Source organism: Arvicanthis niloticus, chromosome 4 (genome assembly GCF_011762505.2).
Source record: "Arvicanthis niloticus isolate mArvNil1 chromosome 4, mArvNil1.pat.X, whole genome shotgun sequence".
Classification (NCBI taxonomy): Eukaryota; Metazoa; Chordata; class Mammalia; order Rodentia; family Muridae; genus Arvicanthis; species Arvicanthis niloticus.
In genome coordinates this window covers 45980911-46002880 of record NC_047661.1, presented here as the reverse complement: position 1 = coordinate 46002880, position 21970 = coordinate 45980911, and the positions used below count along the sequence as shown (strand labels likewise).

The 21970-nt window shown below is 41.7% G+C and overlaps 1 protein-coding gene across 3 annotated transcripts in view; it reads left to right on the top strand.

The window, feature by feature from the left end:
• Plch1 (phospholipase C eta 1) overlaps positions 1-21970 on the top strand; it is a 195880-nt gene that overhangs the window by 105840 nt on the left and 68070 nt on the right. For all 3 annotated transcript variants that reach the window (XM_076932471.1, XM_076932469.1, XM_076932470.1), the window contains 4 exons: positions 6444-6590; positions 8705-8948; positions 16438-16567; positions 20037-20207. In XM_076932471.1, the coding sequence (XP_076788586.1) occupies positions 6444-6590; positions 8705-8948; positions 16438-16567; positions 20037-20207 (692 nt within the window). The remainder of the gene's footprint in view (positions 1-6443; positions 6591-8704; positions 8949-16437; positions 16568-20036; positions 20208-21970) is intronic.

The following is a 21970-nucleotide window of genomic DNA, read 5'->3' as shown; positions in this document are numbered from 1 at the left end:
CTCTCTTTAAGATCTATTTTATTTATTTATTTATTTATTTGTGTGTGTGTGTGTGTGTGTGTGTGTGTGTGTGTGTGTGTGTGCCACATGTGTTCATGTGCCTTCAGAGACCACAGAAGGCACTGGAATTATGGGTAGATATGAGCTGCGTGACATGGGTGCTGGGATCCAAATTTAGGTCCTTCTAAAGAGCAAGCCCCAAGTGCTCTGAACCTCCTAGCCATCTCTCCTGCCCAAGTGAATTTAAATCCACTTTCAGTTCTCTTTCAATCTAGCATTAGTGGAGGCTGACTTTTATGTGTAAAGAGCTGAAAATTGTTGAAGAAAGACTGGAGACTTTTTTTTTAATCAGTATGATAAAACAAAGAGATCTTATTCTTCCGGAACAACCAGCAAGCAGGGGTTAACCATTCTCCAAAATGGGGACCCCAGACAGAAGGGTGCAGGCCTTCCTATAGTGAACTGGGAGAACTCTCTAGAAGGATTAGGTAATCTAAAATTTCATTGGTGGGCTTTAGGAGGGTCACAGGTGGTCAGTGGTCTGCACTCTTATGTCACGAATGTTTCACCGTAGAATGAGATAGGGCTGTCCAACTCAGATGGCCCATTCTGAGATAATACTTTCTCCCATTTTTGTAGTTAATCCCAGGCTTTTCTTTGGGAGGAGGTTTTATGACCTTGTTTTTGGATTTTTATCGTCTGTTCCTGGAGCTGGTGCTTTATGGCCTTCTTTTTGAAATCGGGCCTGGTCCTTAAATGGACACAAATGGGTTTTATGTTGTCCTTTCATATGGAGGGTGGTAACTGTCGCACCCAACAGTACTAAAAGCAGAGCATGAAGACTGGCTTATGCGGACACATAAGTCGTTTTGATAAGACTGGGGGAATATTTTGTGTTTATCATTGGTTACTTTTGCTAACTACAATGTGTTACAAGTAATGACTGAGTATATACCCATATTTGCTTAGCTTTGCACCTGCAAATGGTTGCATGCTGTCAGGTTTGGGGGAAAGAGAAGTGGACTCCATGTCTCTTAAGACTCAGCTGGACTGGTCCTTCTGTCTAACTTCAAGCAAGTCACTTTTCTGGTGATAGGGAACAATTAGGGAGGCAGCAGAGGGCAGACAAACAAGCAATTTAGGTCTTCTGTTATTCAGACTCTGACGGCTAAATACCTTGTAATCGCATGCATTTGTCCACTGCAGCAAATGACTTGAAGTCTTGGCTCATAGGATACCCACGGCTGAGCAGGTAGATAAATGTGAAGTTAAATGAACTCTCAATATATTGGGCCAATACACCCCTTACTAAGTGTCTGAATTCAATTTTCCAAAATGTTGGGGTTATCTGGGTGATACTTGCCAATGGGAAGAGAACAACTGTGAAATGAAGTGACTGAACTTGCTCTTGAACCCGTGCTGTTCCTGCGTAAGTATAGAGGTGGCACAGCCTCTGCCGTCCCCTTTCAGGACAGAGAGGGAACGGGAAAGAAGGGGAAGTGTGTTAGCTTTATTTTGCCGTATTGAGTGCCAGAGACAAACCTTCTCAAAAGTTAGGGGTTACCTCAACTAGAGTTTTAGGGGTTTCAACCCATGCTTGGTTGGCTATTTGTTTTGGGCTTGGGGCAAGACAGGACATCATGGCAGGCGTGTGCAGCAGGGCAAAGCTGCACACATTACAATCCATGCAGTGCAAAGGAAGAGATGGGGACCTACAGATCTCTTAAGGGGCATGTCCTCAATAACCTGCAAGGCTCCTCCCCTCACAAGTTCCACAAGCCTTTCTCCCAATAATTGCTTGAGACTGGCAACCAAGGCTTTAACACACGAGCCCTCTCCGACCTTTTGTGGTGTGTGTGTGCGTGTGTGTGTGTGTGTGATTTATCTAAACAATAGCAAATACGTGGTATGAAGACGGTAGACACTGACTCAGATGCACAGGCAGTCCTCACTGTTAGGTGTGAGGATGGTTCGGTAATTAAATTAAATTAAAATTTCACTTTGGTTTAGACAATGTATTTTCTATCTCCAAAGAGACAGACTTCCGAATTGAATTATGTCTGAGTCTGACTAATCAACTGCTCAGAAATAGCTGATGATTGTGGCCTGTGAATCAAAACTCTCATTTTACCACCATCCCAGATCCCACAGCCTAGTCGTGGCCAGCATGCAGAGGGCCTTGTCTACCGCTCGTCTTCTGAGTGAGTTGCTCTGCCAAACGCTGGGTATTCTTGACCTTTCCTGCCCCTTAGTCTTCACCGACGCCATCTAAGGCCACTCTTCTCCCCAGTCCAGCCCACTCTACTTTTCATGGCTTGTTCAGTGTTGCTGTTTTAATTTCGACTTGACCTTCATGTTCAAAGATTTTAAAGATAGCTGATTCTGCCTTGGCTCAGAGACTGTAACACAATGTCATAGACTAAGTGGCTTAAACCACAGGCACTCCTTTCTTACAGTGCTGGGGCTGCAAAACCTGAGATGAACTGATAGGTTCTTAGTGAGACTTTTGTCTGCCTTTTCCTTGGGAGATGTGAACAGGAGTCTGTTCATCCCAGATAGGGCACTGACACAGAACAAAGAACCAGTTGCAACCAACTCCAGCAGTTATTGAGGCACTTTCAGGTGCATTATTGACTCAAAGGCGGCTGTTTCACTGAAAAGGACACCCAGCATGGCTGAGGACTCAGAAATGCAGTTAGTTTTCCCTGGATCTCCCAGAACAGCATGCAGGTGCTTCAGTGAAGTCTTTCTTCACCATGATTATTTGCTGTACTTACTACTTAGGGATTAATCCCTTGTGGGCCTAGTAAGTTACCTTAACTTATAAGCCCTCTATAGCAAAGAACTGTTTCCACACAGGACATTAGCTATGCAGCAGGATTCTTCTCCTGGCTTGCCAGAAGGCTCCTTCCTTATCATTGTCTCCTTTTATGGCCAAGAGAAAGAAAAAAGTAGTGAGGAGAGTGGGGCAAGGGGAAGGGAAGCATTCTTCTTTGGAGAACACAAATGTCATCACTCCCAAGACCTCATCTGCCCAATGGCCTCTTAAAGGCCCCATCTCCAGACACCCTCATGTTGAGGGTTAGGACCAGAAACATCACACTTCAAGTGAAGGTTTCCATTTATTGTGTTTATAATGTGCCAGGCCGTATTTTCAGTACTACTCACAGAGATAGGCTCATTTGATCCGCATCATAATTTGAGAGGTAAATGCTAGGATTATACATCATATAGAGAAGGAGGGCTGGGGCATAGGAGCCCTGAAGTCACATGAGTACTAGGTGTCAGCTGTGCTGCAATCCATCGTTGGGCAGATGGCGTCAATGTTCTTATCCATGGATCTAAATAACACTAACAAATATCTTCCTCAATGTTCAGCAATGCTGAAATCTGAATGGTTGAAGCCAAAGCCTCTTCCTCCTGTTCTAAAGATATTTCGCTACAGCTCTGTACTCAGGACAGGAGTTTGCTCTGGGAGACTCTGTGGGCGGACATGATCTGTGACCAGCATCCTTGCTGTCAGGGAACTCCTCAGAGGTTCTTCTCAGGCTGTGTTGGTTGGTTTGACTTGATGGCTTTGTCTTGATTCTTTGAAAGGCTCACTTCTCTGTCTCTTTAATTCCTGGTGTGAAGTGGTCAATGTGTGAACTGAGTTAAAATACAGGAGTTTCAGCCTACAATTCCTGGCATGCTAGAAACATTATGCACTATGGATGCCCCACTCTCTCTACAGCCAAGGCCAGAGGTTGCCTCAGAACTTTCCCTTCCACCATCTGGCCACGTCTTTCTACACTGCCATAGTCACCTGACCAAATTAACAGAAAGCTTCCAGAACATGAGCAAAATGTGACTCTTTCAGCCAATACCTAACTTCATGTCCTTTCTGACATCCCCAGTGCTAAGATAGTTTCACCAGGTCGTTAAGCTGGGACATGTCCACTCTACCAAATCAAAAGCTGACGTTACATGTTCCAGCAATTTGTAAATATTTTCTTCTACCTGAAATGTCACCATGCAGCCTTCTTTTGGCAGGATTCACTATTTTTCACTGTGAGGTAGCTTTATGGTGCATTACCACAGCCAGAAGAACACACACACAAACACACATATTGAAAAATATAACCAAATCATTGCATACAAATAAGCAAGGTGTTTGCTGCAACACACTATGAACAAATTACCAAAGATGGCTGCCCTTGGGAGGCAGCAGCATTGGCTGCTGATCCCCAGCATAAAAGAACATTACATTTCAGGGGTGCTAGGTTGCTACAATTAGGTAACTTGCTAATAAGTGAATTATTTTATCAGTACAGATTTTATTGCATTTTCTTTTTCTAACACAGATGGGTACAGAAATACCAAAGGATTCAACATCATATCTGTCATCTGAAGATACACATAAGTTTAAGTTAAATATTTTATAGAAATATTACAAAAGTATTCTTTCTCATCTTCCTCCCCTAACCTCTCCCTCTCTTTGGGGGTCTAAGTTAGGATCCTGTGTACCATATATCACTGAGATATAGTTCCATGTCTAGCTTTTTAAGCAATATTTTTATTAATTCACCTCTTACCTCCATCAAATCCCCCAACTATAATTTTATGTAATTCTTTCTTGATTCCTCTACATTAAGGAGGCTGTGGGTATCCTGCACATGCAGTCTAAGGTACTGAATCAGATCATTTTTCCCAGTAAAACCTCTACTCTCCACCCCAAAGAGGAAAGAGTCCAAGTTTGGCATTGCTAAAGGGTTTTTTTTTTTCCCCATTTAAAACAATCTGCTTCTCACAGCATCTGTTTGATAAGGTAAGCACTCAACTAGATATGTCAAGTACTCTGTTTCTGGCTGATAAAATAAAAGGGAATGTTCTTGAAAAATATTGGAAAACTTGCAGGAGTCAGGAGATGATCCTTTGTCATTTTTTACTGCAAGAAAGGTGACAGCTGTGACCACTTGGGGAAAATAATCAGGGTTGCACCGCAGACCTCGGTTTTAGAAACGACCCAACCCAGCTTACTCAACCATCCACTCAAGGTTCTAGTTCCATCAGAGAAAGTTCATTTGCTCTAAGCTTAAGTTAGGCGTCGGCTCCTTGACCGGGTGATTGACAGGCCACTAAAGATGCACAAAATCTGTGAGGAGTGTCCCTCCCTTCCCTTCTCGCTCTCGCTCCAGCCTCACTCACTCCAGCCCTGCTCGCTCAGGCCTGAAGGTTTTTAAAACTTATTTATTATATATAAGTACACTGTATCTGTCTTCAGACACCCATATGAGGGCATCAGATCTCATTACACATGATTGTGAGCCACCATGTGGTTGCTGGGATTTGAACTCATGACCTCCGGAAGAGCAGTCAATGCTCTTAACTGCTGAGCCATCTCACCAGCCCTGAGGAGTGTTTCTAAACAAAAAGTAGGACAGCTTTACTGAACCTGGGGAAATGGGTCAATGAACAGATTGTCTGCTTCCAGGAAAATTGATTTCAAGACACACTAGGTGTAATGAGAGCTTGAAGGTAGACAGTAAGTGGTTAGACTATTTCCTAAATTCACTTTTCAAATTCTTTCTCTAGATGGAAAATCTCAGCAGCCCCCATGCAGTAACAGTTATGAAAACTTATTTCTTGATTACACAAAATATGTATTCAACTTAACACACACACACACACACACACACACACACACATTCACACACAATAACATGAATGCACATGGAATCGTCATCCAACTTCAACAGCTGGCCTTGTGTAATCTTGGTTTTTTTGGCTACATTTTAGAGCATCTTAATGGGAGGTTTATAAAGCTGGTTGTATAAAAATTCACAAAGTTTCATGTTTGAAAACTATTTCTAGATATATAAATCTAACTGTTAATTTATTAATCTTATACAAACAGACAGTCAGACAGACAACCAAGAAAAGATAGATTTGTGCAAGAGCAATATGTTATTTATTGGGAAATAGAATTCATTTTTTGAAAGAGCCAAGGTTTTATCTTAATGGTGGAATAGTCACTTAATGTGCACCAGGCGCTTGCACTGAAAATGGCAGAAACAACCATAATTGTCATCCAAGCCTATTATAGTGGTGGTTCATCTGTGTAATCTTAGCACTTAGGAGACTTAGGCATGAGGCTCGCTGTGCATTTAAGGCCACAGTGAGCTACACAAGGAGTTCCAGGACAACCTAGGCTACAGTGAGAGACTTGCATGCCCCAAAACACCAAAAAAATATATTTTTATTATAAAGATGTTTACTGGCCTAAGCTTGAGGAATCTATTTCTCAACAAGTCTGTTTTCAGGTTACCTCTGCCAAATGTGTCGTCTGATCCTTGGGGTCTTGGAATGAGTCAGTCGTTCTTTTGACTGTAACCTGTGCATGCCAGCATGACCTTACTCGCAATGTGTGCCACTACAGATGAATATGCTCTGATCTCTTGCAGTTGAAAGATGCATGAGTGTAATGCAGTCTGGGACACAGATGATCAAACTGAAGCGTGGCACCAAAGGGCTTGTTCGCCTGTTTTACCTGGATGAGCACCGGACCCGCCTCCGATGGCGACCCTCTCGGAAGAGTGAGAAGGCAAAAAGTAAAATCAACCTTTGAGTTCTTTGCTTTGATTGACAGAATAGTCTTGCATGGGAATATATGGGAAGTGCTGAGCATGCTGTATGGAAGCTTCATGTTTGTGTAACTGTCATACTTTTTTCAAGTTTTGGCATCATTTGATTATAAAACAATACATGGCCTTGAGAGTCTTTGGGGATGGAAATCCATGAAGGCTTTCTTGTCCATAAGTGCTAAAGTGCTAACATTTCCCCTATGTTCAAGATGCATGGTGTTTTATTTTTAATTGGGGTATCAGGCTTCACAGCTTGAGACCTTTTCCTGTAGAATGTAGGGGATATTATAAATCCAAATAGACATAAAGGCTATTGATGTTCTTCAAGCAATCAATTGAGTCATTGTTTAATGACAGTGTTTAAATGGTTAAAGTTTCTTTCTCCCTTCTGAACTACCTGTATTTTCAGAATTACTCTAGAGAAACAGAGCTAGTAGGTGGATGGCTACTTGGGTAGACATAGGCAGATGAGATTTATTAGGGGAAATGCCTCATGTTCCTGACTGGATGCTGCACATTCCTATTGGGTAACTGTGACTCTTCCTCATTCAGGCCATTTGTTCAAACACCAATTACTTTCATACTCTCCCAGACATACTCCTCAACGATGTTGTGCCTGGTATCTTGTATCTCTTAATCAATCATGCTGGTACTGTAACGATTACACACACCTGGATTTAGCACCAAGTTCATGTTGAATCCCCTGCAGTAGCTCACTGCTCATTCCTTCCTGTTTCACATTAGCATCATTGGTTAGAATCTCTCTGTTCTTCTAGTAGCCTGTCACAGAGCCTTCTAACCCACCTTCATTTTACTAGCCTCTTCTGTCGTCATTAGAAACAGAAGACTTTAAAGTATAATCTTATCTATTATAAGTATATTATCCTCTTTAACAAGAAACTCAGGGCCAAGCATGGGACAGTTTGTTTCTGATTCTTTTTCCTGCAGAGCCCTCGGCTCTGTCCCTGGTGCTGACATTGCAGTCCATAGTAACATGAGCTCAGCTACTCTGAGCCACAGGATAAAGATGTAGAAGTAGAGACCCATATTCCTTCTCAGCCTTCTCCATCTCCTCCTCCCCTCTTCCTCCTCCTCTCCATCCTTCTCTCTCTCCTCCTCTCCCTCCACCTCTCATTTCTCTTCTCTCTCCTCATCTCCCTTCTCCTCCTCTTCCTGTTTCTCCCAGTAGCTTAGATTTGCCAGGACTTTTCCTGGGCCTAGACAACAGCTGATTTCCCAGTGTGTCATGCAGGGAATGACTTGATATCAAAGTACAACTGGGACCTAGACCTTGAAACAGAGTGTAGGGTAGAGGCCAGTCAGTAGGATATGGAACATTTCAGATTCTTTCTTTAAAATACACATACAACGTGGACAATAAATAGTACTTCTCTGGTGTAATCCTTAAGTGTCTTTCAGCTAGGTTTCCTAAATAATGTGATTCTCTGCCTGTTATCCCAGCCTCTCTGGGACCTAGCCTTTGTCTATCTCTTCAGCATCATCTCCCAGTCTTCTGTCTCCTGAACATTTTAGGCCAGCAACCTTCTAGTGGGCTCAGTGTTTCAGTCTATCCCACTCCTTCCTCCTGGGAGCCACCTTGTTCCTTCCCACTTTTCTATGGTGAGCTGTCTTGATATTTCCCCAGTGAGTCACATTAATCTGTGTTACTTCCTATTTATTTTCTAACCATCTTAAATATTTTTGCAAACAACATTCAATTCCAAGTTTTATGCACATTTCCATATTTGAATATGTACATGAATTTGAAATATTTATTAGCCACCTTTTTCTGTCAGTCTTCTTGCCCTGATAGGCACTTCTGTTTCATTTCTATAAATTCCATCATGTTATAAGAATGATTGCCTTGGGAAGACATTGTCAAGAATGCCCCCAAAGGTAAATTGTTAGGAAATTTCCTTTGAGGCCAGTTTTACACATTGGATCTTAAAAAGAACCACTTTCAGACAATGACTTTTTTCTTCTTTAAAATGTTTTAAATAATTCTACATATTTTGTTTCTTAATTATTTCTGATAAATGTCTTAACCTGTCATATAACTGCCTGTCTCACTTCTCCTATAGTACTTATTGACTCCATCTACAAAGTCACCGAGGGCAGGCAGTCTGAAATATTCCACAGACAGGCTGAGGGGAACTTTGACCCCAGCTGCTGCTTCACCATCTACCATGGCAACCACATGGAGTCCCTGGACCTCATTACCTCCAACCCAGAGGAGGCACGCACCTGGATCACGGGCCTCAAGTATCTGATGGCTGGCATCAGTGATGAAGACTCCCTTGCCAAGAGGCAGAGGACCCATGACCAATATCCTTTCTAGAACTTCATGCTTGAGTTAATTGTGCATGCCCAAGTGGGGAAGTATGTATGTATATGTGAGTGTGTGTGCGTGTGTGGGTGTATGGGTATGCACACACATGTGTGCTTATACATGTGTGATGAATAGAAAGCACTTTGCTTCTTCCCATAATTGTGAGATCTGAAGCATTTCTCTGTGCTGTATGATTTTCTGTCTCTTGAACCGTCCTCTGTCCTTTTTGCTCTCATTCCCAGGGCGTGAGTAAATAAAATTATGGAGACATAAGCATGTGTCAACTCAGGAGCAGAATTCTGAAGAAATTGAATGTAGCTCTATAGAAAGAAAGGTCCCTATAGGACACGATTGCATTTTTATAGTGGGACACTAATTTGAATTATAAGAAATCCTGCCTTGACATAAATTTGGTTAATTTAACAGATACTTTCGATTCTAATTATGTCGTGCACACCAAGCGTCTCTCAGCTTTTTCCCCTTTTGGACTTACAGCATGGGCACCAAATGTTTAACACTCCAGAAGAAGGGATTTCACTATATAGACTTGTGATCCACCACATTTTTTAAAAATGTAAACACTATATTTTGTACATTTACTGTTTGAAAATTTTATACATGAGTATGTGTTTTGATTAAATCTTTCCTTCTATCTTCTCCTATTCTGTCTCCAAACACCATGAACACACTTTTTTAAATCCACTGAGCCCATTTGTTGATGCTATTAAGTGCTCTGGCATCGAGCCCTCCACTGGTACATGAGCAACTCTCTCTCCTCCCATAATAATCACTAGTCAATAGCTATTTAGTTCAGGGTGGGACTTTGTGGGTCCTTCCTCACGTGTGCTCACATTTTGGCTGGCTTTATCTTGTACAGGACTTGTGTATTCAGTCATAGCCATTGTGAATTCATGTGTGTAGTGGCCTGTTATGTCTGGAAAACACTGTTTCACAATTTTTCCACTTTTTCTTCTGAAGTCAGAGTGGAGCCTTCCTGCTGAGTATAGTTGATCATATTCTGTGGGCTTTCTGACGTCAGTTTCCCTGCATTTAAAGTGAAGGTATTTGACTAGTACAGGTCTGTTTTCCTTTTTAATGCCTTCAATAGTCTTAAAATACATGTGTTCATGTCTTTGTAAGAAAAAAAATGTCACATCCTGGGGTCATTGTCCTCCTTGCCGCCGCCACCACCAATCCACCACTATTATCACCATCACCACCACTACCACCATCACCACCACCACCACCATCACCACCACCTCCATACCACCACCACCACCAACTACTATCACCACCACCACTACTACCATCACCACCACCACCACCATCACCACCAACAATAACCACCATCATCACCAACACCACCATTACCATCACCACCACCATCACCACAACCACCACCACCACCACCACCATCACCACCATCATCACCACCACCATCACCACAACCACTACTACCACCATCACCTCCACCACCACCAACACCACCACCATCACCACCACCACTACCATCACCATCACCACCACCACCACCATCACCACCAACAATAACCACCATCATCACCAACACCACCATTACCATCACCACCACCCTCACCACCGCCACCACCACCACCATCACCACCACCATCACCACAACCACTACTACCACCATCACCTCCACCACCACCACCACCACCACCACCACCACCACCACCACCACCACCACCATCACCACCACCACCATCACCACCACCACCCTCACCACCACCACCACCAACTACTATCACCACCACCACCACTACCACTACCATCACCACCACCACCATCACTACCAACAATAACCACCATCATCACCAACACCACCATTACCATCACCACCATCACCTCCACCAACCACCACCACCACAACGACAACTGTTACCACCACCATCACCACGACTACCATAATCATCATTATATGCAGAAGTGAGGAGAAATTCATACTCATTAATTATATAGATCTACACATAGGCTATTGATGGAATAAAGGGAACCATGAACCCAGGAAGGGATTTCAAACGTAGGAAGGATAAGCTGATGAGCTCCAGGTTTTCATCCCTATTCACAGCAACAGACGTGTACAAGTGAGATTCTTGAATGAGTTAAAAACATCTGCCTTCTTCTGTTGGTTTGGCATTTGATAAAACAAGAAACCAGAAAAACCCAAGTGAGCAACATTCCTGAACAGTGGGAGCACTTTCTAGTACAGGCATCAAAAGCCATGTTGATGGTGCTCCCGGTAAAGATGTGATTGCTCACGAGTGAGAGCCCTAAGATGGGTAGTTCCAGGATAGAGTTAATTCAGTGGCTCAGTGATGTCATCAGTGACCCAGCTCTGCATCCCTAACATGTAGCTTTGGTCCCTCAGCTGGCTGGCAACCTCTTGGTCAAAGAAGGTATGGCTTCTTTAGGTGGCAGTGCCAAACACAGTCCTGCCTAGGGGAATAGTGTTTTACCTTACAAATGAGAGAGAGAAGAAAAAAGGGGAAAGACCTGTCTAGAACCCTCTCCAGAGATAATGCTGCTCACTGGCAGAATTCCTATTGTAGGTCCATTCCTGCTTGAAGACTGCCATGATGCTATGGTAACATGAAGTGTATATTTTGATATTTGTCGTATTAGCAACTAAATCAGAGCACTAACAAGAAGTCAATTTGTTGAAAGTCATCGTAATTTCTACTACATTTAACGTCATGTAGAATGACTATATTTTTCAAAGGAAATCAGCAAAAACCCCAAGGATCCTGCTGCTTCATTACCTTACATGTCTCTACAGTGTCAGATGCAAGAGAGCACATGAATTTCCATGTCCATTCTGTACTTAATTTAATAAATGAAAGAAAACCCAGCCTCACACAGATAGGATGGGAAACTTGGAAACTTTCATCAGACACTCAGCAGTGCACTTTAAGGACGGCTGGGTTACATCAACAGTCACCCACCTCTCTTCCCTTAGTGGCTGCCATCACTAGACCATATGATTCCTGGGTACATTAATATAGTCAAAGCTCTATGTGAAACAAGAAAAAGCAAGGACCACAGGGGAAACAATCAATTCACGAAGCTGTGATCTACCTCCTGTTGATTAGGACCCACTTGCATATCTCAGAGCCCTTACCCTGTAGGCCAGAGTCATAATCCTTGACATAGAAGAGTAAGAGGTGGACACAGATCACAGGATCCTCTTCTCGATTTATTGGTCAGTGGGGTTTTGTTGTTGCTGTTTTGCTTTTGTTTTCTTTATACTTGAAGCATTTGTGTTTTCTATTGCCTGAAAGTGTTTATATTTGAATTAGTCAATGTGGTGCCTAAGAAATTTCATATTCTGGAAACAGGCCACCTGGAAAGGACGCATACCTGAATTGCCCAGGAGAGAAATTTTATAAGACACTTAGAGACGACTGGTGTTTGCACCAGTATGGCAAGGAAGAGTAAAGAAGAAATTAATAGTAAGAAAAACAGTGAAAAAGTGGATTGAGTGAGGGCACCGCTTTTCCAAATTGACAAAGTTTTAAGTAGCACAACAATATATTGGTGTTACAATTTTAAACAATATTCTTGTATGTGTGTGGGTGCACACATGACTGCATGTTCACACCAATGTGAACAAACGTAAGCAGTCAGAGGAAAACATGAAGGAGTTGGAGTTACTTCTCTCCTACCATGTAGGTACCAGGGATTGGATTGAGGTCATCAAGGGTTGACAGCAAGGACCTTTACCCATTGAGTCATATCTCCAGTTCCAGATTGACATTCTTGATTGGACATATGTTTAATTAATCAAGGAGAAAGCATGTAGGACGTTCATGATTAGACTTCACTGAGGACTTAAATGTTCATGAATAAATAATTATAATGAATCTTAACTGGCTAAAGGAGAAAATCCATCCACCTAAGGTGTGAACTGAGTTATTTTTGCAGCATGATGGGCCAGGTACTGTGTAGGTTTGGATGGATTGTACCCTTTTGTATTATAGTCTGTGTCTATAGGATGACAGTGCTGGTAATTCTGGTGCCTGCTCACTGGAGGGTATGGAGAGCATCACTGGAGGGAATGGAGAGTAAAGGAACTGATGTACTCACACAGTGAGTACTTCCCTAACAGGCTGCTTGCTACTGCAGTCCCTAAGGCTGGCAGGTTTCTTCCTGCTTCCCTTGGGTAGATGAACTCTGAAATCTCAGCATCCTACCTCATGCAGACATAATGGTGCTGGTGTATAACCTCAGCCGTTCCTCCATCAGCCTCTCCCCTGTTTCTTTCTCCACTCACCTGTCCTGCCACTGTAAAAGGAAGTTGTCACCTGAAGGTGACCCCTTACATGTGCTGTGAATTGGAATGCAGGGAAATACAGCTTACCTCCTGAGTTTGTCTAGGACCATGAACAAAGAATAAGTTGAAGTGGTTGAAAATGTTAAAAGAATGATGACTCTTTTTTTTTTAAATTTAAAATATGAGCTTCATTGTGCACTAGCGGAGTGTTACTGGAACAGAGCTGTGCACATTGCTGTGGGTCTTGTTCTTCAGGCTGCTGCCCCATGAGTGGAGAAGCTGTGCCTGAGATGAGTTTTTTTTTGTTGTTGTTTGTTTGTTTGTTTGTTTTTGCAAAGAGCAAAAGGTTGAGTGTCAGCCATTTCACAGAAAGTCTGCCTGCTGAAACCGTGATGTGAAAGAATATGATGTAATTGCATTCTTCTATGGTTTTGTTATAGAAAACACCACCCATCAAATTTCTTTCCTTTCACTTCTGATTTTTCCATTGTAGAATGAATGACTTGTTCTTCATAATATTGTGTGTGGTAATGAATCATCAGTTCAGGGGTTTTCTGGGCACTGATACCTTGGTTATAAAGCACAGCTTTTTACAGGAACCTCTCCACTGCTTTCCTACATGTACTCTTACTGGAAATAATTTTTCCTTTCGTAGAATGTTGAAGTTATGGGTGAGCTCAGCGTTATCTGGTTGTGTTTCCTGATGCTGGAGAGGAAGAAACAGGAGCACTGAGAGGTGACACCAGTGACTCACTGTAATGGGGTGGTGTCATCAGTAGAATCAGGATCAGTGTTTTTTTCTTGTTCTGATTCCATCCTGTTTGTGCTTTGTCAATCCCTCTTTTCTAATGCAGCTGTCAAGGCCATTTTTGGATAGGTCTGAAGCCTTGAAGCCCCGCCCCCTCCCACCCTAATGAGCTTGTATCTGCATGATGTGCTCACGCTGAGGACTGGCTGTCTCTTGTCTCTTCCTAAGAGTTGGTAGATCACTGTAGAACAGAAAGATGGGGATACTGCTATTGTCAGATTCATTTACTCCTTTGTGGTTTGGCTGAGTATGTTGTGGTCAGAGGAGTGTCCAATCAAACAGGATGGAGCTCCAGGGGGAAGACGTGTGTGCTCTGTGTACAGAAAACAAAAAATCCCTTACTAGCAACTGATCATCCTTTGAATTCTTTGTGTATTTTTCATGTAGCCCTGTTCTCCCTTCAGCTTCTAGGTAAAACATGCAGTGAGCTCCTGACTGAGCTTTATAAGAAACAAGGGAAAGAGCTGGGCTTTTATGTTGATTTTGTTGTAAAGTATCTCTGGAAGGAAAGCAGATTTAACCTTTCTGGCTGTTGTTACTTTGTAGGTTTACGGTGACTAGCATGTATACATTGTGGAAGTTAATGGATTCCTTGTGTTCATTCATTTGTTCATTTGTTCATTCATTCATTCATTCATACAATATAACTTTTATTTTCTAAGGCATTAACCTTCCCCAGCCATAATTTGATTCACATAGGAAATGTAAGTGTGGTTTATTATCAATGGAAAGTTAGGTGATAGTTTGAACTAGGGAGAAAAACATCTTTTAGGACTGTTTGCTATGGTGACATTATCCACTGGCCCTCTGCTGTGAGTCACTTCTGTTCTCCACTTATTGTTTTCTTTTTAAATTGTAACTTCTATTTATTTTGTGTATGTGTGGGGTGTTTTTTCCCTGCATGTGTGTCTGTGCATATTACCTATAGAGGCTAGAAGAAGGCATTGGAGTCCCTGGAGCTGAAGTTAGGATGGCTGGGAGCCTCTGTGTGGGTGCTGGGAATTGAACTCAGGTTGGTTGGAAGAGCAGCCAGTATTCTTAACTGCTGAACCTTCTCTTCAGCCTTGCCATTTCTTAATGTTTAAACCTATGCTTTTCTGTTACTTTTCTTTCTTCCTTTCTTCCTTTCTTCCTTTCTTCCTTTCTTCCTTCCTTCCTTCCTTTCTTTCTTTCTTTCTTTCTTTCTTTCTTTCTTTCTTGCCTCCTTCTTTCCTTTCTTTTTCTTTCCTTCTTTCTTCTTCCTTCCTTCCTTTCTTTTTTTTTTTGCTTTTCTCTCCAAAACTCTTTAAACAGTGAAGCTCAATTTTATATTCTATGCATAAATATCCTTAAAATATGTTATATTTTAAAAAGCTATATGTTAGTTGGGATTCTTGAATGCATCCACTTAATTTTCTCATTCATTTAAGGATCCTGGAAGTCTCCATGCACATTGGAATAACTCCTTTGTATCTAAACTCAGCTTTATATTTTCACTTCTGAGTCCCATGTCTGAGCCTAGTGACTGTGAGCAGAAGTGTATAGTTGTTTGGGGAGCACTACCACTTCTAGTGCTAAAGAAGGGATGCAGGCTAGAAATAGGCCTCGTGTGTAGGCAACAGAGATGCTAGATCAGGTTCTAAGAGTGACTGAAAATTTTCTCTTTTTTCCTAGCAATAGTAAGGTTCAGTGAGATGGTCTAGTTTTTTTTAAGAGTAAGACACAAAAAAGAGAGCTGAGATCCTGAGGATAAAAACAAAAACATACTGAGGGAGAGGGCATAAGAGAAGGCAGAGCCTAGAGTTGTTAACTTTGAACTTTCCTCATAGTGAGACCCGTGAGCCAAGAGGTAGAGCATGAAGACAAGACTGCCTATGCCCAGGCTGTCTTTTAACACGTGTGACAAAGGTGCGGAAGACTGCTAACTCTTTGTGTAGGAACAAAATTTGGGTTAGCCTGACTGCATCATGGAGATGAGGTCAGGACATGAGAAAAAGGATGGTATATGAAGTCCTGTAGAAATACTTGTGATGTCAGCGGCGGTGAGGGTGCTGTCCTCTATAGGGAAAGTGGAACAGGTGACAGCCTCCTTACAGCTGGTGAACCCAGTGCTCTTCAATGGTAGTTTGAACACTTAGTTTGGATTAGGTCGGCTAGAGTGTTTGAATTAAGCTTTTCAGCAGTCTAGTCAAACACCTGTTTTGTGACGAGTGCGAACACCCATGCGAACTCACACCCCCATCTCCTGTCTTCTGTTGTCATCACTGGGCTCTCTTCACAACCTGTGCACTGCAGGGTCTCTTCAAAAGCATGTCTTCTGTTTCCACATTGCTGGCACTGTCCTTGTGACATTCAAGAAGTGAGCAGTATTGACTCTGAGGAAAACTTTTCTTTGACCTTTCTGCACATGGGTGAAGCAAACCTTTGAGGAGGCTGATAAGAACGGTGATGGCTTATTGAATATTGAGGAGATTCACCAGCTGATGCATAAACTAAATGTCAATCTGCCCCGCAGAAAAGTCAGGCAAATGTTTCAGGTACGTGTGCACAATTGTCTTGGCCTTTTGTAAAACACGGCAATTACTGATGTACATTAAAATCTACTATTTTGCTGGGAGCTGGTATTACCTGCGCTGTACTGTTTTATTTTTCTTTGATAAAGAGAGGCATTAGGTTTCATCAAGGGAAAATTCTTCATAAACTTAAGTACCCGGTCTCATCCACTAGAATACTTTGTCGCTGTTGTCTTCAAGAACAATTAATTATAAGCATTTTTTCCTGACACTTGAACAGTGGCGTGAACTTTATCAAGCCCTTTTGAAAGGATGAAAATACTTAATTTTCCTACCACAGGGGCTATTGTGAGGGTTAGAATAAAAACCTAGTAACAGGAGAAAACCAGCGCTGTCAGAAACCCCAAGAGCTCTCTTGTTTCAGCAGAGTTTAAGATTGAAAACCCATGAGGCCCAGAAGTGCTGCTGTCAGAGTTGAGCCCTCTTTTAGTGTGTGAGACGAGATGCTTCTTCTTCTCGCTCCTTGAGGGCAGTGCTGGACTGGAGCTTACACTGCATCTTTGAGCTGGGTTGGGCTTGGAAGTGAGCAGTGTTGGGCAAAGGCCAGATTACACTGTTAGTAACGAGCAAGAGATAAATTACAAAATGACATCTATTTGGAGATAAATCATATGATATGCACAATATGTTTTTAAAGACTTTTCATTCACGTGACTAGATCAATAACTTAGACACTTAATAAGCATAAAAAGAAAAATGTTTTATGTTTGGGGCTTTTTTCCCCTCCCTAACCACTTGCTTCTCTGCTCTTATTATGGCAAGGACATAAACAACAGGGACCGTGTGTTCCAATAGTGACTGGAAGACAGAGGCTGGACCCCCTTCTTAAGGTGGTCCTGCTTAGAGCATACTCCTGTTAGAGATGGTGTGTATTGGGGTATTTGGTTCCATTGCACTGAAGAACAGTATGAGAAAAAAGGAGAAAAAGAAAGGAGTGAAATACAGGGGAAACTGGAAAATGTTTATGTCCTATGTCTTATGGGTCAGAGTAGATTATTCAGATGAGCTTATTTATGTAATAGTTATGGTTTTAAATTAGCATCTATTACAGGTTTCATTACCACATTTTCATATATACTTTGATTGGTTGATCCTCTTCCCTTACCCCACCACACACTTACACCCTTGCGCCCCTATGTAGGTAGCTTCTTGTCTACTTCCATATCATTCTGTATGTGCTGAGACAGGGTCATACTATGTGGCCCAGGCTGGCTCAGAATTTGCAGAGCTCCTTCTGCCTCAGCCCCTTGTTCTCAGATAGTAAGACTACTGTATATGTGGTGAGACAATGCTCTTTGATTTTAAAATGTGTTAAGCCAGAAGTCATGGGACAGGTATGCCACTATATGTGACGCAAGTCTGCATAGGTCCTGCGTCTAGCAAGGATCTGCAAAGAAAAGCTTGTAGTGGGAACAAAAACTTCACAGGTTGCCATGCAAATTAAGTATGCCCATGTGAAATTCTTGAACCCAGAAGTATTAAGACTTTATTTTTCAGGATTTGAGATATTTTTTAACACATACAAGTGGAAATCTTAAATAAATCTGTTAAATAGGAGTACACACACACACACACACATACACACACACACACACATTTAAAGACAGGGTCTCACTTCATAGCTCTGGCTGGCCTAGAACCCATTTAGACTAGACTGATCTTGAAGAGTCTAGAGTTCCCTGCCTCTGCATCCTGAATGGTGGGATAATGTCATCATGCCTGGCAGGACTAAACACGTTGATTTAAAGTTGTAACAGTATAGTGAATATTATTCTCAATTTCTTAGATGCAAAGACTCTTCATTATAGACCTCATACATCAAAACCAGTGTACACTCTCATTTAAAACAAGAAGGAACCAGCAGCATCATATAGATGCTATACAAGGTTTAAATACATTTTTGTGGGACTTAACCTAAAGTTAGTGTCAAGCAAAACTTTCCATAAAACTTTGAGATGCTTCACACTAATCTACATGTTGTCATTGCTCAGAGGCCATTCTAGTTTTCTATACTGTTCCAATTTTAGCCCATGAGCCACTGATGCAAGCATGAGCAATAAGCAAAAATTCCCATGAACATTTCGCCTTTTAAGGCTATATTTAAATCTACTTAACAGCTGAGTGTTTTTTCCATAGCCCAAAACTTCAAAATGTCACTCCTTTGCGGTCAGTCTTTGGTTATGGTTGTGTGCACTTTGGATGAAGGTGATCATATAAATGGTTTGCGTGTTCATTATGCCTCCTTGGCACTTTAATGATTAATTCTGCCTATCTCACGATCCGTGGTGAACAGCTCGTGTGCAGTAATTATTAGGCACAAATAATTTAAAGCAAGCATCTATCTGTATGAGCTGTTCAGATTTCCCTCGTGAGGAAACCATGGTACCACAGCTTCCATGATTGTAAGAGCCCTGAGCCCGAAGCCCGAGGCCATCCATGAGGCATCAGAGAGATTGTTGTAGGGGAAGAATTACTTCCCCTAAGATGTCACAGTTCTGAAGCGAATGAAAGACAAATGTTTATGCTGTGCATTAAAGCACCCCTCCTTGTCCCTCATCTCTTCTGCTCAGGTTATCTTTTTGACTCGTCTCCTCAAAGATCACCTGTTGATCTTCTCCTCACTTACTTATAAAGATAGGCTTTCAGATTTTGTTTATGGTTTCCTTTAGCTTAACTCTATTTTAGCTTTTTAGTTGAATGGCTAGTTTTGTTGTTGCTGTTTTGCTTTGTTTTTGTTTTATCTCTGAGACAAGCTTTCTTATACAGTCCAGCTTGCCTCCAGCTAGCCGTCCTCCTGCCCACCGCCTGCCAAGATTAGTTTCCTAACAAGATTTTGTAACACATTTGGCTTTACGTTTTGCTTTAAAGGTTTAACTGTATTCTTGAGAATTTACTACTTGCTTGTTTGTAAATTTTATTCTGAAACTCTGGGATTGAAAGCAGGGCTGTCGTTCGCATGTAAGCATTTTTATCTTTTGATGTTTGTGTTTTGCCATCATGCGTGTCAGGGCACCACGTCTATGAAGTCCTGAAGGAAGCCAGAGAGGGCGTTGTATCCCCTGGACCTGGAGTTGCAAATGGTTGTGAGCTGCCACGCTGTGCTGGTAACTGCTGAGCTGCCTCTCCAGCCACAGTGTCATAGGAACTTGAATCAGAGTTGTTCACTTTGATGTTTTTACTCGTCTGCTTAGAAGCATTATTTCAGTGTTCTGTCTCAAAGACTTTTCTGTTAATTTATATATGTATTATAGCCACAGAAATTGGTGTGAATAAAGTTGACTATAATTTGTTGAAATTTTTTTCATTGCCTTTAACTTTTATATCGTTCCATGTGAGCTTAAAAATGTATTTTTGTGATTTAAGTTTTGGCCCTTCTACCATGAATGTTACTTTCTTGTTCTTAATTCACCTTTTCCCCCTATATGTTGTTCAGGAAGCGGACACAGATGAGAATCAGGGAACCTTGACATTTGAAGAGTTCTGTGTTTTTTACAAAATGATGTCATTGAGACGAGACCTCTATTTGCTGCTCTTGAGCTACAGTGACAAGAAAGACCACCTGACTGTGGAGGAGCTGGCTCAGTTTTTGAAAGTGGAACAAAAGGTATCATTAGACTGTGGTGTGGGTTGTTTGCTCAGAAGAACGTGAGAGATGTGGCTATCTTTTGGGTACTGGGTGTAGTTATATGTTAAATCAGGGTTCATTGATGAATAGCAAAAATTATCAAAAATCATACCAGTGAACACATATTTACAACATCTGTCTAGCAGCTTTCAAGGAAAGCGGCGAACCAATGCTTAGCATGTACAGCTTTGTCTTGTCTGTGTTGGCTATGGGTATGTCCATTTTCCTACAAAGTTAACTCATATTTCATTTTAAATACACTAGTAATGTTTCTTTATACTGGGAGGTACTAGAAATGGTATAAGTTTAAACTTTGTATTGCTTTATGCTAGTATAAATTGATACTAGCAAACTATAAATTGATATAAAGCTCACAGTATGGCTGGTTTTTCTTCACCATAACAGAATTCTTAGATTGCACTATGGACAGTGATGATTCGCACAGGAAACTGGCATCAAGTCATGTGTAAAGGCTAGTAAATTAGGCTAGGCCTTGCCTAAAGTAGGAATTATTAAGTTTGCTTAAAGGAAAACATTAAATTTTAATATAAAATAGGCTCTTTAAAATAAACAAGTATAGTTTTTTTTTTATAGTGCCGTCTTATAATGCTTCAAACTCCATTTCTCAGTACAGTAGAGAAATAAGGGCTTCATGTATAAATCTCAAACACAGATGGATTCCCAGATGTGTGACATTCCAAGTTAATTCATTCCCTGTATGGTCACGAAGTAGATTTCCAAGACATTGTGCTAAGTTTTGGGAATGTGCAAAACATACCTTTAGGTATATCTCAAAATAAAGAGATATTTCTTGATATTTTATAATTTTTAGAGTCTATAATAGACAGAGCGCTAAGAAGTACAGCAACACACTTTGTTTGGATCTTGTTGAGAGAGGATTCTCATGTCATTGAGGGCACCTGTAGCTCCTGTTTACAGCCCCTCCCACACACATACACTCCTGTTTACAACGCGCCCCCCCCCCATACTCCTGTTTCTCAGCTCTGGGAGCATAGGTATACTCCACACACAACGAAGCAACATACTTTTTAAGGTTTTCCTTTTTTAGGCTTATAAAACTATGAATTAAGAAAAAATAATGCTGTTGTATTCCTGAATTGCTGCTTCCTTTAAAATCTCTTTGAGGGGCTGGAGAGATGAATCTGTGGTTAAGAACACGTGTGCTTTTCCAAGGGAACTGAGCTTGATTCTCAGCACCCACACTGGTGGCTCACACCATCTGTAACTACAGCTCTAGGGATACGACGTCGTGGCATCCATGGGCTCCACCACTCACATGCACATAGCACACACGCATAAAATTAAAATAGAATATGCCTGAGTAGGGGGCTGGAGAGGACGCTTAGCTGTTAAGAGAGTGCCCTGCTTTTGCAGAGGAACTGAGTTCAGTTCCTAGCCCCCACATCAGAAGGCTTGCAACTGTAACCTCAGCCCCAGGGGATCCATCAACCTCTGCCAGTCTCCATGGGTACTTACACTCCTGTACACACATGCACAGAGATGCACATATGCACATCAGCAATTCTTTTTAAAAAGCATTTATTTATTTATTTATTTATTTATTTATTTATTTATTTAGTGGTCCAGTGGGGTGGTTCAGGAGTTAAGTTGCTGGCTGCTAGCCCTCATGACCCAGGTTTAATCGCCAGAACCCACACAAGGAAGGAGAGAACCTACTACCACAACTTGTCTTGTGACTACCAACCTAGGCACCGTGGTGT